We start from the raw sequence: 18150 nt of genomic DNA, 5'->3' as shown, positions 1-18150 counted from the left end.
TTAGTAATTGGAGCAAAAGTAGAAGAAATGAATATTAGTGTTTCATCTTATATATAAAAACCTCTATTGAGTTCTAAAAGGTAATTTATTTATATGGGACAATTCTTTTGAAATTAGCAATAAAAATCTTAATGAATTCTAGTAGAAATGGTGCTTGATTATTTTATTATAATTGATAAGAAAGTTAATTCCTCTAATGCATCTATTAAGTAAATAGAATATATATATATATATATATATATATATTTGTAAATGGAATATTTGTGTAGTGTATTTTCTTCTTTTATACAATAATAAAACCACATATCCATCTATATAGCAAAACATTGCATATATATAGATAATTTAGAAAATATATATAGAATGAAAAATAGAATATATAACCATGTATTGTGTGACTTGTGAAGCAACAATAATGCAACAAGACAAGAATATTTGTTGTACTTTTGTCAAATAGATATATAAATTTATGTAAGAATATATATATATTACTATAGAAGATGAAATGCAAAAGTTTAAAATTCCTCAAAGAGCCTATATAATTTTTATCTTCTATAGATAAAATAAATATACTAATTTTAGATAATATAAATATTTCATGAATTTATTTTTATTATAATGTATGTTCTTATATTTTTATGCATAGATAATATATATATATATATATATATATATATATATATATGGAAACTGCAAGACATATTATATGCGAGACATGTGCCTAATAATAATACATCTAATACAACTATGAATAATAATAAAAATAGGTTATAATGCTAAGTCCAACTAAAAGATAGTTTTTATGCTTTGCAATGATTTGTCAAATGTTATTATATATATTATATTAATTTAAAATGTTAATTTAAATTAAAACCTATGATTACATTTTTTTTATAAATATGTCTTTTAATCTTGTATGTATTATATAACTACAACTATTATAATCATATCTATTTTTTTTATTGATATTATATATATTTAATATATTATACATATCTATATAAGTATTCTAATGATAATCAATAGTAAAAGAATAAGTATTTCAACATGAATCTAGCAACTAGTCACTAATGCCATATCCTGCAAACATATTTGATAGAACACCTTTTACATCATTAAAGTATTTCTATATAAATTAGAAAGTATTTGTATATAATTATGACCAAATAACCTTAAAAATTTGATGTACTATAATATCTCAATTTTCTTTTGAATAGCTTTAAGGTTTCCAACACATGTACAAGATTATTTCTATTTATTTCTAATATTTTAAAATATTACATATATTTATATTCATATCCTTAAATTTTATGGCCATTGATAAAATAAAAAAAATCAAATATGTTTATACTCAAGGCTTTTATGTTTATCAACAAATACATACATGCATTTTTATCATTTACTTCTCTTATCCATAAACTTATGTTTACTTATGTGAAAAAAATTAACTATCATCTATAAGTACATACAATAAAATAAATATATTTTTAATAGATGTTATTAGAACATACAAGCAATATAATGTATATAATCAAAGCATACTTTGTTAGAATAATTGGATATAAGTGCCAACTACATACAATACAAAATGCTTGTAAAAAACAAGAAGAGATTGATATTAGTATTACAAAGAAAATAACATATATATTAATTGGTATTTTTATTCTTTATAAATTTACTATTTTCATTGTAGGATGATTATTAAAAAAAATTAATATCAATAAAATAATACATATACCATATAGATATTTCAAAAAAAAAGCTCATCATCTCATTACATGTAATGTAATGCAATTTTATGTCTATTATAGATCTTTAAAATAAACACACACACACACACACACACATATATATGTATATATATATATACATATATAGACATGTATATATTTATAAATGTTTTGGATGTGAGTCTCCTCATATGAAAACATTGCAAAAACTTAAGAGTTAAAATATCCTCCTCTACTTACAATGTATAGTTTAAATGTCAACATTTGATACTAATACACATATGACTTACACAACACCTTGCACTCTACTAATAACACTTTAGATTAAAAAAAAACACACACTCAAAACACAAAACAGTGTAGTTTAAGGTTGGATGTCATTCTTGTGAATAATAATAATAATAACTCTTTCAATTATGGATAAATGGAGATCAATAAAGACTAAGTATCTGCTTTTTTGCAATCCATATCAAATTTATCACTTTCTCTATAATTAAAAAACCACACCTACATTAGGTATAGAAGTAGGTTTCTCAAGTTATTGCAAAATAGACATCAACAGTTCATCATCAACTTGCTACTTGTTTTCACAAATCATACTCGTTTAATGTGTTGCAGGTCTCTATCGCCTTGATATGTTACGAGAAGATTAAAATATGTTCGCCAAACCCAAAATGGTTCGTGTAGTTGACATCAATCTTAATACTGGCAATGCATTTCCATTGTGTCTATTGCATACGGTCCTTGTTACAGATTTGGATAACAAATTTCGAAACAAAGCACCACACACTGCATGCATGACTGCATTTAAAAAATCGTTTTCAGAATAGGCAGCATCTATGAAGTCTGTTAAGAGATGTCCAGCTATTCTAGAGAATTCAATCACAACAATGACAAATAAGGAAGAATCTGCAAATGAGCAAGAACACAGGATTGTCACAATGAAATTACAAAAATATATGCTCAGTTCTTCACTCCCTCTTCACAGACTTTCATAAGCTTGTGATTAAACATGAGAAAACCATCAGGAAATTTAGTATGAGCAAACATACTGCGCAGTAGACACAACCCAAGCTAAATGTTAAGCAGACAAGGGCATCCTGATAAACTCAAGGGAATAGACTTCACAGTGGTCCATGCCCTGGGTTCATTTCCTTAAGACCAGAATTCAACACTGGCATGATTTCTGTGTGTATCAACCATGTTGATCGTCCACTGCCGTTCAAACAGACACGATTCATAGTCTGATTGCACCGATTGGGTCCTCGAGAAGCATAACCAGTGCGTCGAGGTTTGGCTGCCAAGTACACACGATGAGGAAGATGATAATAAAGAGCCCTCACAAAAATGTCAGTTTGAACCCATGAGAAAAACACAACTGAAGGGATCGTTTTATAACTTGAAGTTGAGAGCTAATTAGACATTGTGAAGTTGTGGGCTAATCGGAAAGAAATAGACAGAGCAGTAATGCGCAAAAGGAAGGTAAAGATAGACAATCAAGGGCAATCTGAACATCGAGACCACACAAATTCCTTCTTGTTTGATGCGATTTTCTTATAGCGTAACATTGAAATCGACTGAGTGCACAAGAATGAGTAGTTCAGGGGAATGACAAGCTTGCTCCTGTTGACCCAGTTTATCACCAAGCCTGTTCTTTGCAAAGCATTCAATTCGAGAGAAAAATTTCTAACTGTTGAGATTATTTTCTGCTAATCATCTCTCTAGATCCTTCTACAACAATGTAGAGCTGTAGAGCTGTGGCAGAAGTTTGATCCCTCAGAATTAGCATTCCAACACAGGCACTTCAAACAAGAACATGGAGATGTTCCAATGAAAGATTAAACGTTCGGAGCAGGATAAAGACTGGTGTTCGCACTAACCTTAGTTGCTGACTGAAAGCCATCTTCAACACTGTCTATGCTTAATGATCTGCTGGCGAAACCTGCATCCCATTACCAGAAGAATCGCCTCCTTAAGCCTGAAGATTCGTATTCTGCAAATAATAAATTCAATTCTTAATTCACTCTTTTAATGAGTGGTTCTCATGTAACGACCATTGTGACCCCAATTTTTGCAACCAAAGTTTTCGCTCATGTGCAGCTTTGATTCTTTAGGGGTTGAAAGAGCAGAATCATGAATAAAGGGTATACGACGTTGGTTCTGTAAGGCAATCGTGATCAAGCCTCCCCCAGATTGATAGGATTGAACGCACAATGACAGATACAACAATGCAATTAAACCATGGTCTCAGTCTCCATCTTTATGAATCTTTGAACAGAATGATGACGCCAATGTACCCTAATTTCAGTTGTGAGTGCCTTGCTGAGGTTTAGGTTTCTACATTGAATCCTCCGAAGTAAGGTCCATTAACACAAATTGGATTGAGCACTCAATACCCACATTTGATATTGGGCCGCAGCTGCTGCTATAAAAACCTAGGGGAAAAGTACATTTCAGGAACTTCTTCAGAGCAGCATGCAAGCAGCAGCAGAAGAAGAAACAGGAGTCTGACTGCAATTCATTCCATGAGCAGGAATGCTGCAATCCAGGACGGACGGAAAAGCTGCGAAGACATCTCACCTCTATGGCATGTGAATCTCACTCCAAATGTGAACACAAAAGAACAAGATATAGATAGAAATCGCATCTATATTTCACTGCCTCCTTTCTCTAGGCTGAGCAACCGAGTCTGCGCATGCGGCTATACTGAAATTGGAGTTAAGATCGTCTTGTGAAAATAATTCTGTAAGTGGATGTGAATGTCCTGATTCCTTCGAAAGCTTGTCGGCGTTTCAGACAAAAGCAACACTCGAATGTTATTGCAATGCAAATTCACAACTGCGTGACTAGAACATGCCACCCATTATCCTACGCGGAGTCGCACAATTCCCCATTACACAACAAGCACAAGTGCTCACTGGGATTCAATAGATATGGTCATGAAAAATCTCTTTGATTAACAGTCTTGTTACAACGCACATGGCTGCCTTCGATGGCTTCTATTACTATGTAAGCACAAGACTCGAATCAGCAAAATTCTGTGAAGGTGAACAGAAAACTGATGCTAGCAGGTTTCAGAGACTCCCATGTACACCAGCAACTTTGTCAAGCAACATTAACACTTAACAGCTCAACTGAGGACTCCAGGACAGGAGCATCCAGCACCTCTTATGTATGTACACATAAATACCAGACTTATACATGAAAGACACAAAATCGAAGTCTATTGCTACAAATCTACTGCTATCCCCTACAACTTACTGGAAACAGACCAATAGCATCCAAAGAGAGAAGCAGATTTTCAGCCCCTTTGGAACCAACCCTTCGGCGGCTGCGCTCCGCCATCTCCGTTCATCAACTTGTCAAGAACAACGTTCAGGTCCACAGACTGGCCATTCTCGGTGAGCCTCCGCACCACCGCCCTCACTTGGTCCTTAGAAAAGCCCATCACTGCGACCTTGTCGATCACCTCATCAATAGACAGTCGGTTTGTTGACAAAGGGGTTGCACCGGAAGACGGTTGAGCTCCTTCGCGCTCTCTCGCCGTTGGCATGGCGTGTTGCACAGGCTGAGCTGTTGGCAACCGAGGATAGCCTCCAGCTCCGCTACTCGGAGCTGACGGGGTTTGCTGCCCACTTCGGTACCCCGGATTGAAGTATCCAGGAGGCGGTAGCCCGATTGGCTGATCATAAGCCGGGGCTGCAGGCCGACCTTGAGATTGGTAGGGTGGTATCCCACCCGACTGGTCGTACATTTGCGACCCACCAAGCCCAGTCTGAGGCATATGGTGCGGCCGACCTCCATAAGACGGTGGAGGAGCATCCTGACCGAAGCTCCCCGATTGCCCCTTGTAGGGTCCTTGTGGTGTTGCGCCATATGGTGGAAGCTCAGGAGGTTGAGGGAATGGACCATGAGGATGCGCAGATGGCGGGGTACTTTGCTGTTGCAGCTGCTGGCTGTGGTAAGACTGCTGAGGAGGAGGAGGAGGAGGAGGAGGAGGGCCTTGCTGAGAAGGCTGGTAATGAGGCTCAGGCGCAGGAGGCGGTGGTGGAGGAGGAGCAAGACCTACCAACTGTGGTGGCACCATGTAAGGTGGAAGATGACCGGGCGGATGGTGAGGAGCATGAGGGAGCGGTCCCATCGGATAAGGTGGCGTCTCTGGCATTTGGGGAGCTCGCGGAGATTGCGCCGGTGGTGGCTCCAAAGACGTTTGGGAGTGGACTGAGGAAGAAACGCCCTCGTCGCCCAGTTGAAGCTTTCCAATTGTAGATTGAGCATCCATAACTTCCTGTTTATTGCGTAGCTCCTGTACACCACGTTGTACCTGCGAAGAAGACCAGTCACAATCAAGAGTGAGTCATGATGTTTCAAATTGTTATCATTCGAACAACCATTTCACATGGTGAAAATGCACACAAATTTTGTATAATTTCACATGACGCACTTCAGAGAGCATAGTCTCGATGAGTAAGAGCTTGCCGCCTGAAACACCCTGGCTCTTCTCCGATCCACCCTTGAAGTCGGTCATTATTTGCTCCAAGCGTCGAGTCGACGACTCCAATTGACCAATACGCCCAGCCATGGACTCCATCATGCGCATCAGATCATCGGCATACTTCTTCATAGTCTGCTCTACCGCAGCTACAGTAGCAGCTTCAGCGTTCCCTTTCTCCTGTCTAGGGGGCGATGACTCCACAAACGATGGAACAGGAAGATGTTGCCGCGCATTCTGCATCAATGCAGACAATCCTTTTCAGAATATTTTTCGTAATTAATAAACTTATCAAAACCCTAACTCTGATGTCCAAGGACACAATAAACTAACAAGCAAGGTATCAAGCATTAAACACACAAAATTACTTTCAGTGGAGCTTGCTAGGTCGAGACAGAGCTCCAAGAAACAGAACTTCATCTTCTAGGGCTCTAGAAAAAGGGAATTCTCAAAACTTACGGAAGTCCTGATTTCAAACGTGTGGTTATGATGTTGCAAAATGAAACAAGGACATGAGCACATCTTAGATCAACCCTCTTGCAAATTAGGGTTATCACGACCAAAACTTCCCGGAGCAAAAATCCAAAGAGAGGCAATTACCGAATATGAAGATCCAGGCGGATACGTCGGGAAATGGGGCGGATGAGAGGACTCGACGACGGGCATAACCGAGGGGGCCTTGCGCATATCCTCTCCATTGGCTACGACACCGCCGTAGGAGCTCGAAGTAGATTGAAAGTCATAATTCGGGAGCCCCTCCTCGCTCCGGGAATCAAACTGCTGCTGTTGCTGCTGCTGATGATTCTGCTGTTCGAACTGATGCTGCTGCTGTTGCTGCTTCTTCGCGTTCGCCAGCGCCGTGCTAGAGAGCAGTTCATAAAAGGCATCGTCCTGCGGTCCTCCACTCCCTTGTTGCCCCTGATACTCCATCTGGTCTACTAACATCAGAAGCTCTCAACGATGTCTCACAAAACTGAAAACCCAAGTCCAGAAATGCTCTAGAACTCGGTCAACGAACAAGCTACGACGACAAATTGCGAGGGTAGAATCGGTGCGAGCTTCAACCTCAAAACAAGGAACCCATCAAAAACCCAACACAGCATACGATTGTAGGCAAACCCAGAATGCATATGACCGCGTGAGGAAGAGAATTGTGCGCGACGGTGAGATGAGACGGACTGGATTGATCGCTCCGACGGAGAACCGTGGGCATGACGCTTCGCGAATTTCAGCTCCAGCTGGGAATGCAACGAGCCCCCCCCCCCCCCCAAACGGAAGCCTCGCAGAGGCTCCCACGATTACGTCCACCGCGCATGGCCCATTACCGTGTTAGCTTTTTCTTTTTCTTTTTTTTCTCCTTGCCCATTACTTTTTGGCGGAGTGGGGATCCTACGTGGCCCAGGCAAGTGATAATCCTAACCCATATTGAGTCATTTTTTTCTCTTGAAGAGAATCCTAGATTAGGTAGCTTTTAGGATTCTTATGTTTTTAATTTTTTATTCTAGCCTCCATGTGTTCAATAAAGTCCAATATATATAAACCTCACGGTGGTATGAAATTATATTATATGTGTAATATTATTTAGTTGTTTTGGAGTAGGTGTGTCTATATATATAGATAGATACATGTATATTAACAAAAACTTATATTGTTGAGCAAATCTAGAATATTTTGAGATTGTTCTTAAATGAGGTGCAGTTTTTAATGTGCAATAAAGTGATTTAAATCTTAAAATAAATTTTCTATTGAAAATTTTAATACTTTTTAAAATAATATAGAATTAAAATATATAAATATGAATATATAAATACATATGTATAAAAATTACATTTTTAGGTATTTGATATTTACTTCACAAACTTCTAAACTTTTTAATTATTGTTGAGCTAAAAGTTCAATTGAACAATAAAAACTTAATAAGATTATGTATACTTATTTAGGGTATTGCCAATGTGACTACTACTTGCCAACCACTCGATATATTTCTTTAGTCTTTCTTTAATTCAAACCAAAAAAATTGTTAATATTTTTAATATGATTTTTAATTTTATATTATATAAAAAATAAATTTAAATCTATTCAAAGTTTTATTGAAAAATTAATAAGAATAAGTGGTGGTGGCATTAGTAATACTCTTTATTTATCTTTAAGTATTATATTATTCAATTGATATTAATAAATAATAAAAAATATCAAAAGAAATCATATTAATCTTAATCTTTTTTTAATTATCATTTTAAAAAAATATTTTATTTATAATATTGCCACATGAATTTTATGACAACAACAATATATATATATATATATATATATATATATATATATATATATATATTAAGTTTCATTTTCAAAAATTGAATTAAAATTGGAAAAAGACTCTTGTTTGTTAATAGAAATTGATACCAATGTCTAGTGTACAATAAACACAAAACAAAGATTTAATAAGTATATTTGTATGTACATGGATATGTATATATAGATATATACATAACACCAATTCATGTTAGAAAGTGCTATGAAGATATATGATGTATTTAATATATAAATAAGCATTAGATATATATATATATATATATATGTATATATATTCACACACTATTTGAAATAAAATTCATGTTAAATGTCATTGTTTAAATTTATAATTGTGCTTCTTTTAAAAAATAATGATCTTGTTGGAAAATAACACACATTTTGTTTCAGATCTAGTAAATGTAAAACTCAATAAAAAAAAGAAAAAAATAGCCTCGTTATATATATATATATATATATATATATAGAGAGAGAGATACATATACATACATACATACATATATCATTAAAACCTTGTGTAAGTAATACCAATAATAATGATTCTTAAAACACATGATTAATGTATTAATTAATTTATTTATCAATGCCTATGCTGTTTTAATACAACTTTTCATTACTCAAAGAAATGATATGATTCGAAAAAAATGTGTAAAACTTTCAAAGATATCTAACATTCTTCTAAACATTGAACCATATTTTAAAGTAAAAGTATGTAATTTTCAAATAGGATATATTGCTTTACATTACAACTTAAGGTTTCTAAGTTGTAATGTAAAAAAACTTATTATTGTACTAGAAGTATTTGCTAAACCTGCAATGTATATTAATGATGTGTTTTTAAAGTTGATTTTTTGGTCTTAAACTTCAAAAATTGTTTAAAAGGTTATAAGAACTCTATGCAACATTTCTTTTCTTGTCTCATTTTTCAAAACATTTTGACTGTGACAAATTTTACAATTGGTAAACTAAAACAACTGATTACTATAATTTTCAATGTAAAAACCTAGTACTATTAAAAGTCTTAAAAAAACCACGAAGAATAATCAAAAAATTATAGCAAAAATAATTGCCACTCAGCAAGATATTTTTGTTATCTTGCACATCTTATCTTTCATGTAAACTTCCTTTTTTTTTATTTTTTTTCTTTTTTTTTTTATATATCTATACAAAAATCTACGTATAGATTGTTCCACATGCATATTCATGCACAAAATATATATATATATATATATATATTTATATACAAACAATATATCATTACAAGTTTCCAAAAGATACATCCAACTGATATAAAAAAATATTTATGTATGAATACATAGATTACAATAGAATTGGTCTAATATTATATTCTTGATTGAATGAAATAAATTCAACTTGTTACAATATGTGCAAAAACTTAAGGTATCTAAATTTGACAATATTTAATAGACATGCAATGCATTTCTATTCTTTAGTATTATGTTTTTGATTGATGGCTTTATTTTTACTGCATTGATTTTAAGTACAATTCAATGAATGCTCATTTTGTATTCTTAAATCAATACAAAAACAAATTAAATGATGATTAGGATGGGTGGTTTGATTTAGTAAATGCCTTGGTCAATTTATAAATCCCCTATCTATCTATATATACATATGTTTATGAAAGAAAATTACTTGTTGATTTGATGATAAGCTTAGTTTTAAAAACCTCTAAAAAAAACCACATGAAGTAATCTGCTATAATGTCTTTGGTATTACATAACAACTTTGTTATGTCCTACGTTTTTGAAAATAACTAATGGAACCAAAAATAAACTAAAATGAACAATATAATGAATGTTGGTTATTGCCACAAAAGAATAAAAGGATAAAGAAGAAAACAACTCCAACAAAATTTTAACTTTTACCAATATGTATTTTTTTGTAATTAAAACAAACTGAGATAATTATTAAAATTATCTACAAGTGTTTAACATTTATGGAGAATTTTTAACTTTGCTGGCTCTAAATTCAATAATAAATAAAATCTTCAAAAGATAAAATAAAAGTAAAAATATATTGAAATTATGTAATATAATTATGTATCAAAAGAATACCCTTGCATGAAAGAAATAAATCTTTAACTTAGATTTAATTTATTTTAAATTTTATAAATTTTAAAAAATTATATATAAAAATATAACAATAAAAATCTAATCCATAATCCAAGAAAATTGATTTTTGATTTTTTAAAAATTGTAGTTTCTACAAAAAATAATCAAATAAAAAAAATTTGTGAATAATTCAAAATTATGTTAATTTTTTTTATATATTAGTTTTATTTTATTTTATTTTTCTTTAAAATTAGTTGAATATCTAAACATAATTAAACCATAAATATCTACATGTCAATTAAATAACATAAATTTATGCAAAGTCTATGAATTGTTTTTTTTTTTTTTTTTTTTTTTGTATATAGTAAGGATATAAAGCATATAGATAAATAAGTTTGTATAATAAATCAATTATTTATTTTTATAGTGAATTTTTTCATAAACATAATAAAATCATTAAAAGAGTTAGAGATAAGTCCAAGTAGAAATAGTATTTGCAATCATATGCCTATAGTTGACAAACCACTAATAATTCTTATTCATAAAGATGTGACAATGAAAGGTTATGACTAGCTTAAGGACAAAAATGATCCAATTGATGCAAATAATTGCAAAACTATAAATTACAAGTTAATTTAAAGACCAAGAAAGATGTTGTATAAGATATAAATTATCAAAAGACAAGACTAATGACAATGAAAGTTTTGTAAGAGCACAAAGTCTATTTCAATAAGACATTTGTACTAGTAGCTATATTCACTATCATTGGATGTATTCTAATTATTAAGGCAATTATAAAATTTGGAAGTCTACCAAGTAAATCCAAACCCAATAATTATCAATAGAAACTTTGAAGATGACATTCTTATTGAACAATATAAAAGATTTGCAAAAGAAAGTAACAATTATTTTGTTTTGCAAATTTAACCAGGTATTCTATAGACTACAAAAATATAAATATCACTTCATCAAAAGATTGCTGCAATTGCCTTAAGGTTGGAATTTGATTACAAAGTTATTGACCCTACTTAATATAACATAAAAAAAGAATATCTTATTATCATAATTTTTGTTTATGCAGATAAATGAATTACGTTTCCAAGCAATTAATATTGTGCCAATATTATGTTGGTTATTACTTGTTGTTGTATGAAGTTAATAAACATAATAAAATTTAGTAGTTTTAGATCCTGTTCTTGACCATTACCGTTTCTGTTCTCAGCCCCCCATCCCTTGATTGCAGTAGGATTTCTTAAGGGCAAAGCGTACAATGATGGATGGGCCAATTTCACATTCTCCTATGTAAATATATATATATATATATATACACAATCTATTAATCTTTTTTCTTTCTTTCTCTTTGTATTCTTGTTTACTACAATGTGAACTCTGTTTGCAATTCTTCTGTATTCCCGTAAAGGATGTAGTTAACAAAATACTAGGATTCTTGTATACTTAAAATAAATTACTGACAACGTTTATTCTTATCAACAGTTCAAACCATATTTGTATGAATACATCTTATGCCTTTTAATGATAAAACATAAAATAGAGATAAAATTAGATAATATTATAAACTTGACAATTTGATAATCATACTGAGATGATGCTTTTTTATTTTCAAAATTCATTGAACACATGCAAGCCCAGAATAACGTTCTCTGATACGTAGGATAATTCATATTTTCACAATGTAACAAAGATGACCGTTCCAAATTATAATCACCTATTTGACAGTTCTGTGAAATTCTTGTAAAGATGAAGACTCTTCATAAAACTTGACTTGCAACACCATTTCAAGCTTAAAATCAAGCTATCATAAAACTCTTTGAAAACTCACTTTAAAATAAAGTCATGAAAAATGCATTGTAACAGGTGCTGATTGTAACTTAAGTCTTGCAGTGCAGCTTAATGGAGTTCAGTCAAATCTGCACATCCACCGTGACCTGGTTACACATGTCACAAGCAGTACGTGATGAAACGACTATTAGACCTAAAACTATGTTGATGTCTTTTATAAATTGCAGTCAATGGAAACTGCAATGGACAAGAACTAGAAAAGACCATTTGACAAGCTTCGTCTCCAACAGGATCTCAGACAGCCCACAGATTCTCAAACATCACCAAAACACCGCAAATTCTGAGCACAAAAACAGCCGGACTGTAAGCCCGTCTATCAAACGATGAATCCATGAAAGATTCTCGAAAGAAATCACCTCTCTCTGGAAGAGACGTCCAATGATCTTTTGCCGAATGATGTATGCACGAATTGGTGATTACTCCCTCAAGGTACAGATGGTTGAATATGCCATAGTAAAGTCTACTAGCGGAGACCTCAATCCCTTATACTCCGAAGCTTGACGATTACCAGAAACCACGCAACCATTCCTCACTGGCATAAGAATGTAATCGGTTGCGACATTGTCCATGATGTCATGAGAAATGAGGAAGGACTGAATCAGTCGGTCAATCCCGCTTCCTGCAAGTGATGGCAGCGAATTTAATGAGCCCTCGCTGGTAGCCCTGGATCATGAGCGTCATGGCGAAAGCTCCTTTCATAGTAGTCCAGCCGGACTTGACCAGTCCCACCAGCCCTTCCATGGACAAGGCGGTTTTCATCACCGCTGGCCAGAAGGGCGTCACGTACTCGGACCAGTCCTCGCTCTTGATATCCTGTGAGGCAGGAAATATGTTTGGAACTATTTAGAACCTACCTGTGGAGTTGGTTTCAGTCAACTTTGCCAAATGACTGAACAATAAAAAATTATCTGACCCAAAGATATTTCTATGTAAATCAGTGGAGCGACAGTGTGATTATGAGTAACATGGTGGAGGGCCCAGAGTCTGGGCTTCCTCCCTGCCAAAGGTTACAGGAAACCTTTCACCTCTATATTACTTAACCTCTCAACAAAAACCAAAAACGAAAAAAACAAAACAAAAATTAAGGACAAAGATGTAACGATAGTGACAAAACGACAAGAGGAAAATTTTGGTAACTTGTTTTACTAGATTTAAGAAGAATTCTCACCTGCAGGCCTAAGTCTTTGGCTATGGAGACGTAGTCCGACGGCGAGCACCAGGCTGGCAAGTAGAATGCGTCACAAATCTTGTCCAAAAGATCCTGGAAAAGCAATTAAATAACTCCCATAAGTGAGATGGTATGATTCCGAATCAAATTAATCGGTACTTTTAGTGACAGCTTGACAAGATACTGCAGAAAAAGAAAAAAAGAAAAAAAAGAGAATGAAGCGTGGTCGCAAACCTGCTCGTCAGGCTTGAGAGAAGTTTCACCGGGCTTGAGATCACGGTGGCACCACGTCACCAGGATAATGCGACCGCCGGGAGCTGCTACTCGTGCAAGCTCGCCCACAAACTTCAAAGCCATTCACAGAGAAAGAACCCAAACTTAGCGAATGCATCCAGACTTTACATTGAACTACATGAATTTCAGAAAAAACGCAAAAAGATTGTATATATATATATATATATATATATAAACCAAGAATAAGTCAATGTATTAACATTTATCCCTAATGTCACTAACCTTTTTCTTGTCTGGCATGTGCTCGCCGCTCTCCATGGACCACACGAGATCAAACGAACCATCCTGAAAGGGCTGGTTCAGGGCATTCGCTACCTGGAAATTGACGAGGTCAGATAAGCCTTGCTTGGCAGTAAGGTCTACGGCTCTCTGAACCTGCACTGGGCTGAGCGTGATGGCATTCACCTTGGCCTGGAATTTCCGGGCCAAGTAACGTGAGCTTCCCCCTATCCCACAACCCACATCGACGATCGTCTTCGGTTTCAAATCTTTGCTATCTGCACAAACAAAATCACAACGAAAAGGGCGTTCTTAAAAGAAAAAGACACCAAAAGAACAATATGACTCGTAGCTACTCGCGCTTCGGTCACCATCCTTCAAATTTGCTTGTTGCATTAATGCTCTATCAGAATTCATAATCGAAGCTGCGGAATAATACTCCAAATAATGTATTAAACAAGGCACTCTACAGTGAAAAAACGAGAGCGTACCCTCGAACTCTCCACACGGCCACAGACAGATAGGCGGCGTAGGGCTCGGCTGGAGAGTGTAAAAAACCTGGCATCCACTCACATCTCTACAGATGAAATACGAGAGAAAGAATACATACCAGGAACGCCAGCATACGCAAGAGATTTCTCAATCATCTTGATTTGCGCTCGCCGGTGGTCAGGATCGCCGTCAACGACGGCTTCCACAATCTCCTCGTCATAGTAGCCATGGTGCATGTGCTCCCCCCAAATGCCCTCCCATACGCCCGACGATTCATCGTAGAAGTGGGCGATGCCATCGTAAAGCTCCGGCTCCGTCCGCTGCACAGCTCGCCTCACCACCCCCCCAGACCGCAGACTCCTCGTCTTGACGCCGCGTCGTCCTACCTCATCATCCGCCCTTATCAGACCGCAAACCTGCGCACTCGTGACACTCGTCGACCGGGTCCGGATCTCGTTGCAACTGCTGATGCTGCTACTGCAAGTCCAGGCCCGTGCTGCAGCAGCACCAGCAAAAGAACCTGCTGCTCCCAGTGCGACAGCCATCGCTATGACAGTTGTCGAAACTCTGCGACAACTCCAACAGAATCGCCAGGAGGAAGGGAGCGCTACTAAGACAGGCCCTTCAACACGCAACGCCTGGGCCTCTTCAGCTTCGTTGCGATCTATCTCTCATTCAATCAATCCCATAGGCTCGCGGCAGGTTCCCCCTTCCCAAGATGGAGACAACACAGACGGACGGACGGAGCGACGGACGGACACAGTGATAGTCGCCGCGACAACACCTGGCAATTCTACATCCCTTGTGACTTCATATAAACGCTTCGAAATCCAAAAAAAAGAAAAAAAAAGAAAAAAAAAGAAAACCCAGGAAGAAAGAAAAAACCCCAAAAAACCCAAAAAATACAGCCTTTGCGGGAGTTTGGGTATTCAAAAGAACGGCGGAGAATGAGAGACATCGACCGCGGGTTTGCTTCGGAATCCCCAATTCACAGGTGGCAGTGTGTCTTTGGATGAAAAGCCTGGCCAATGGGGAGGCTCCACGAGGGAACGATGGTCCGCAACTAGAGGTGGAGGTTCGTTCCCCCGAGGCTATCCCCCGAGGCTGGCGTTATTCATCCACCCACGTCACTGTTCCCCCCTCCTTTTTTTAATTGACTTTGTTTCATTCATCCACTTAGACTCCACACGTGGGATTCGTTGCTGGGGGCGGTTGCGTCATCTGACCTAACATTATTTTCATGTAAAGGGACCGCACGGGATCTGAAACGTGGACTACTCGACGATTCCTTAGTGGAATCGGTTTTGGCAAGTTTGCAGGTTGGTTGTTGGGGGTTGTGAGGAGGTGGGGGCACGTTTTATCTATTTTTTACTGTATACGGGCTTTTATCTCCTCCCCAATTGCACTGCATTGATTTATTTCGTTTTTAAAATTCATGGTACAAAAATGTACATAGAAATGTACTCTCTTACTTTAGGGGGGATGAAGTGAAGGATGTTGTTGCATTGAGTTTGAAATCATTTTCGCCCATATCTTGTTCAAACCACCAAGTTGTTTCAATATAATTCATTTGTCTTGATTATTATACTCAATTTGATATAATTATTGTACTACATAATTGATTTTGAGAAGATCACTCAAATTTTGAATCTTAATTTTTATCTAGTTAAATTGTTATATTGTAGTTTTAAGTTAATTTTGGATGATTTCAACTTTAATGGCATCCAGTAATTAGTTTGAGGTTGTGTTTTTAGAAATTTTTTTAATAGTAAATAATGATAATTCATAATCTACTTTTTTAAAAATGTATCAATTGTTAATTTAAAAATAGATCTCAAAAATTGAGATGAAATTTGTTTGGTAATAATTGAATAAGGTTTAAAAAGCATTGTTGATAGACTAGTTTTTTTTTTTTTTTTTTTTTTTTTTTTTTTTTCTCCATATTCTTATGCCACATTTTATTAGAACTAATTCTATTTTGTAGGTTTTTTCTAGAAAAAATGAAAAAATTTATATATTTTTTAAAAATAATATTTGAAATACATAAGTTTTTTTCATATACTAATATAGTCAAATTTTAACAAATTAAAATTTAAGAATTTTATTTTTAATAAAAAAGAAAAAATAGAATAATATGGTTTTGAAAAATAAATAAATACCGAAATTATATAAGAATTATTGTATACAAAATTTATTTAGAATAAATATATAGCAAATTAAACAATGAGGAATATAAGAATTTTTTCTAATAGCTTCAACAAAATTTATGTTCAACTCTTATTGCATATTAAAAAGATATAAAAACTTTGTAAGATCTAATTATAATTTCTATATAGTTTTATAAATTTGAATAATATAACACAGTTTATAATAAGAAGATTTTATTTTATTTTATTTTATTTTTATAGATTTTAGTTGAATTTTAATTTACTTGAGTACCAACTACGACAAAATAATGTGAAAAATATGAAGCTTTTCAAGTCTTTTATAAATGAAGTCAAACTTGTGCACTTAAATATATCAAATCTTTTTAACAAAAAGAGATATTTTATGTTTTTAGATAATAACGATAAACTTAAGTATACACTTATGTTAAGTGTTGTTGATAATGTGAGATTTCTCAATTCATTTGGCAATAATGTTAAGTTAGAGATTTTTTTTTTTTTTAAATTTCAAGCCATGTCAAAGATGTAAGCTTTTTTAATTTTTTTTGCAATAATATCAGACTTGAATACTATTGTGTATTAAGTTTTATCAAAGATATAAGGTTTTCTAATTCATTTGATAATGATGTCTAACTTGAGCATCTTTCATTTCAAGCACTATTAAAGATGTGATATTTCTTATTTATTTTAATAATATTATCAAACTTAAATATCTTTTTATTTAAAGAAATTTCTAAAATATAAGATTTTTTAATTTTATTGATAATGATTTAAAACTTAGACATCTAATCATATCAAGTCTATTTAAGGATGTTAAGTTTTTTAATTCTTTTGAAAATAATTTAAAAGTTGAGTACCAACTACAATAAAGTTTTATCAAAGATGTAAGTTTTTTTTTTATTCTTTTGTAAATAAAGTCAAACTTGAGCAATTAGATATAACAATTCTTTAGACAATGATTTCAAGCTTGAGCATTTTTTAATACCAAGATATGTCTTTGACCTAAGATTTCTCATTTCTTTGAGTAATAATATTAGACTTGAGCATCCATATATATATATATATATTTCTATAAATATCAAATTCTACTGAAGATGTAAGATTGTCTAATTCTTTAGATATAATATCAAGCTTGAGCATATATATATATATATATATATATATATTTTCAAAGATGCAAAATTGCCTAATTCTTTTGACAATGATGTCAAGCTTGAGTACCTATTTATATCAATTTCTATTAAATTTTTGAGGTTTTTTAATTCTTTTGGCAATTTTTAAACATGAGGTTCTATTTATTTTAAGACTTATGAATGATTTAAGGTTAGAAATTTTATTTTAAAAT

General features: G+C 33.9%; 2 protein-coding genes and 1 long non-coding RNA gene across 5 annotated transcripts; all 3 read right to left on the bottom strand.

The window, feature by feature from the left end:
- Positions 1 to 2896: 2896 nt before the first annotated feature.
- LOC149988172 (uncharacterized) lies at positions 2897 to 4437 on the bottom strand. The gene is made up of 3 exons (XR_016505630.1): positions 4311 to 4437; positions 3611 to 3723; positions 2897 to 3027 (listed from the first exon to the last, which is right to left on the bottom strand). It is a non-coding gene; the product is annotated as an uncharacterized LOC149988172 (long non-coding RNA).
- Positions 4438 to 4664: 227 nt separating this feature from the next.
- LOC112288493 (uncharacterized) lies at positions 4665 to 7462 on the bottom strand. Its single transcript, XM_024532691.2, has 3 exons — positions 6823 to 7462; positions 6175 to 6459; positions 4665 to 6054 (listed from the first exon to the last, which is right to left on the bottom strand). Exons 1-3 carry the CDS (start codon positions 7165 to 7167, stop codon positions 5032 to 5034), a joined length of 1653 nt encoding a protein of 550 aa, XP_024388459.1. The 5' UTR covers positions 7168 to 7462; the 3' UTR covers positions 4665 to 5031.
- Positions 7463 to 12421: 4959 nt separating this feature from the next.
- On the bottom strand, positions 12422 to 15246 carry LOC112288826 (putative tocopherol O-methyltransferase, chloroplastic). 3 transcript variants are annotated; one of them, XR_016505628.1, is made up of 6 exons: positions 14759 to 15246; positions 14152 to 14426; positions 13870 to 13980; positions 13636 to 13728; positions 12824 to 13280; positions 12422 to 12553 (listed from the first exon to the last, which is right to left on the bottom strand). XR_016505628.1 is itself a non-coding variant. In XM_024533462.3 (5 exons), exons 1-5 carry the CDS (start codon positions 15183 to 15185, stop codon positions 13074 to 13076), a joined length of 1113 nt encoding a protein of 370 aa, XP_024389230.1. In that variant the 5' UTR covers positions 15186 to 15246; the 3' UTR covers positions 12422 to 13073. The 3 variants fall into 3 exon arrangements, 1 of the variants encoding a protein (XP_024389230.1); XR_002971700.3 differs by having other exon boundaries at positions 12422 to 12535; XM_024533462.3 differs by having other exon boundaries at positions 12422 to 13280.
- Positions 15247 to 18150: the final 2904 nt, after the last annotated feature.

This window comes from Physcomitrium patens, chromosome 11 (assembly GCF_059467195.1).
Source record: "Physcomitrium patens ecotype Gransden chromosome 11, ASM5946719v1, whole genome shotgun sequence".
NCBI classification, from domain to species: Eukaryota; Viridiplantae; Streptophyta; class Bryopsida; order Funariales; family Funariaceae; genus Physcomitrium; species Physcomitrium patens.
The sequence above is the reverse complement of the archived record's forward strand: the minus strand, read 5'-3'. Positions and strand labels throughout refer to the sequence as shown.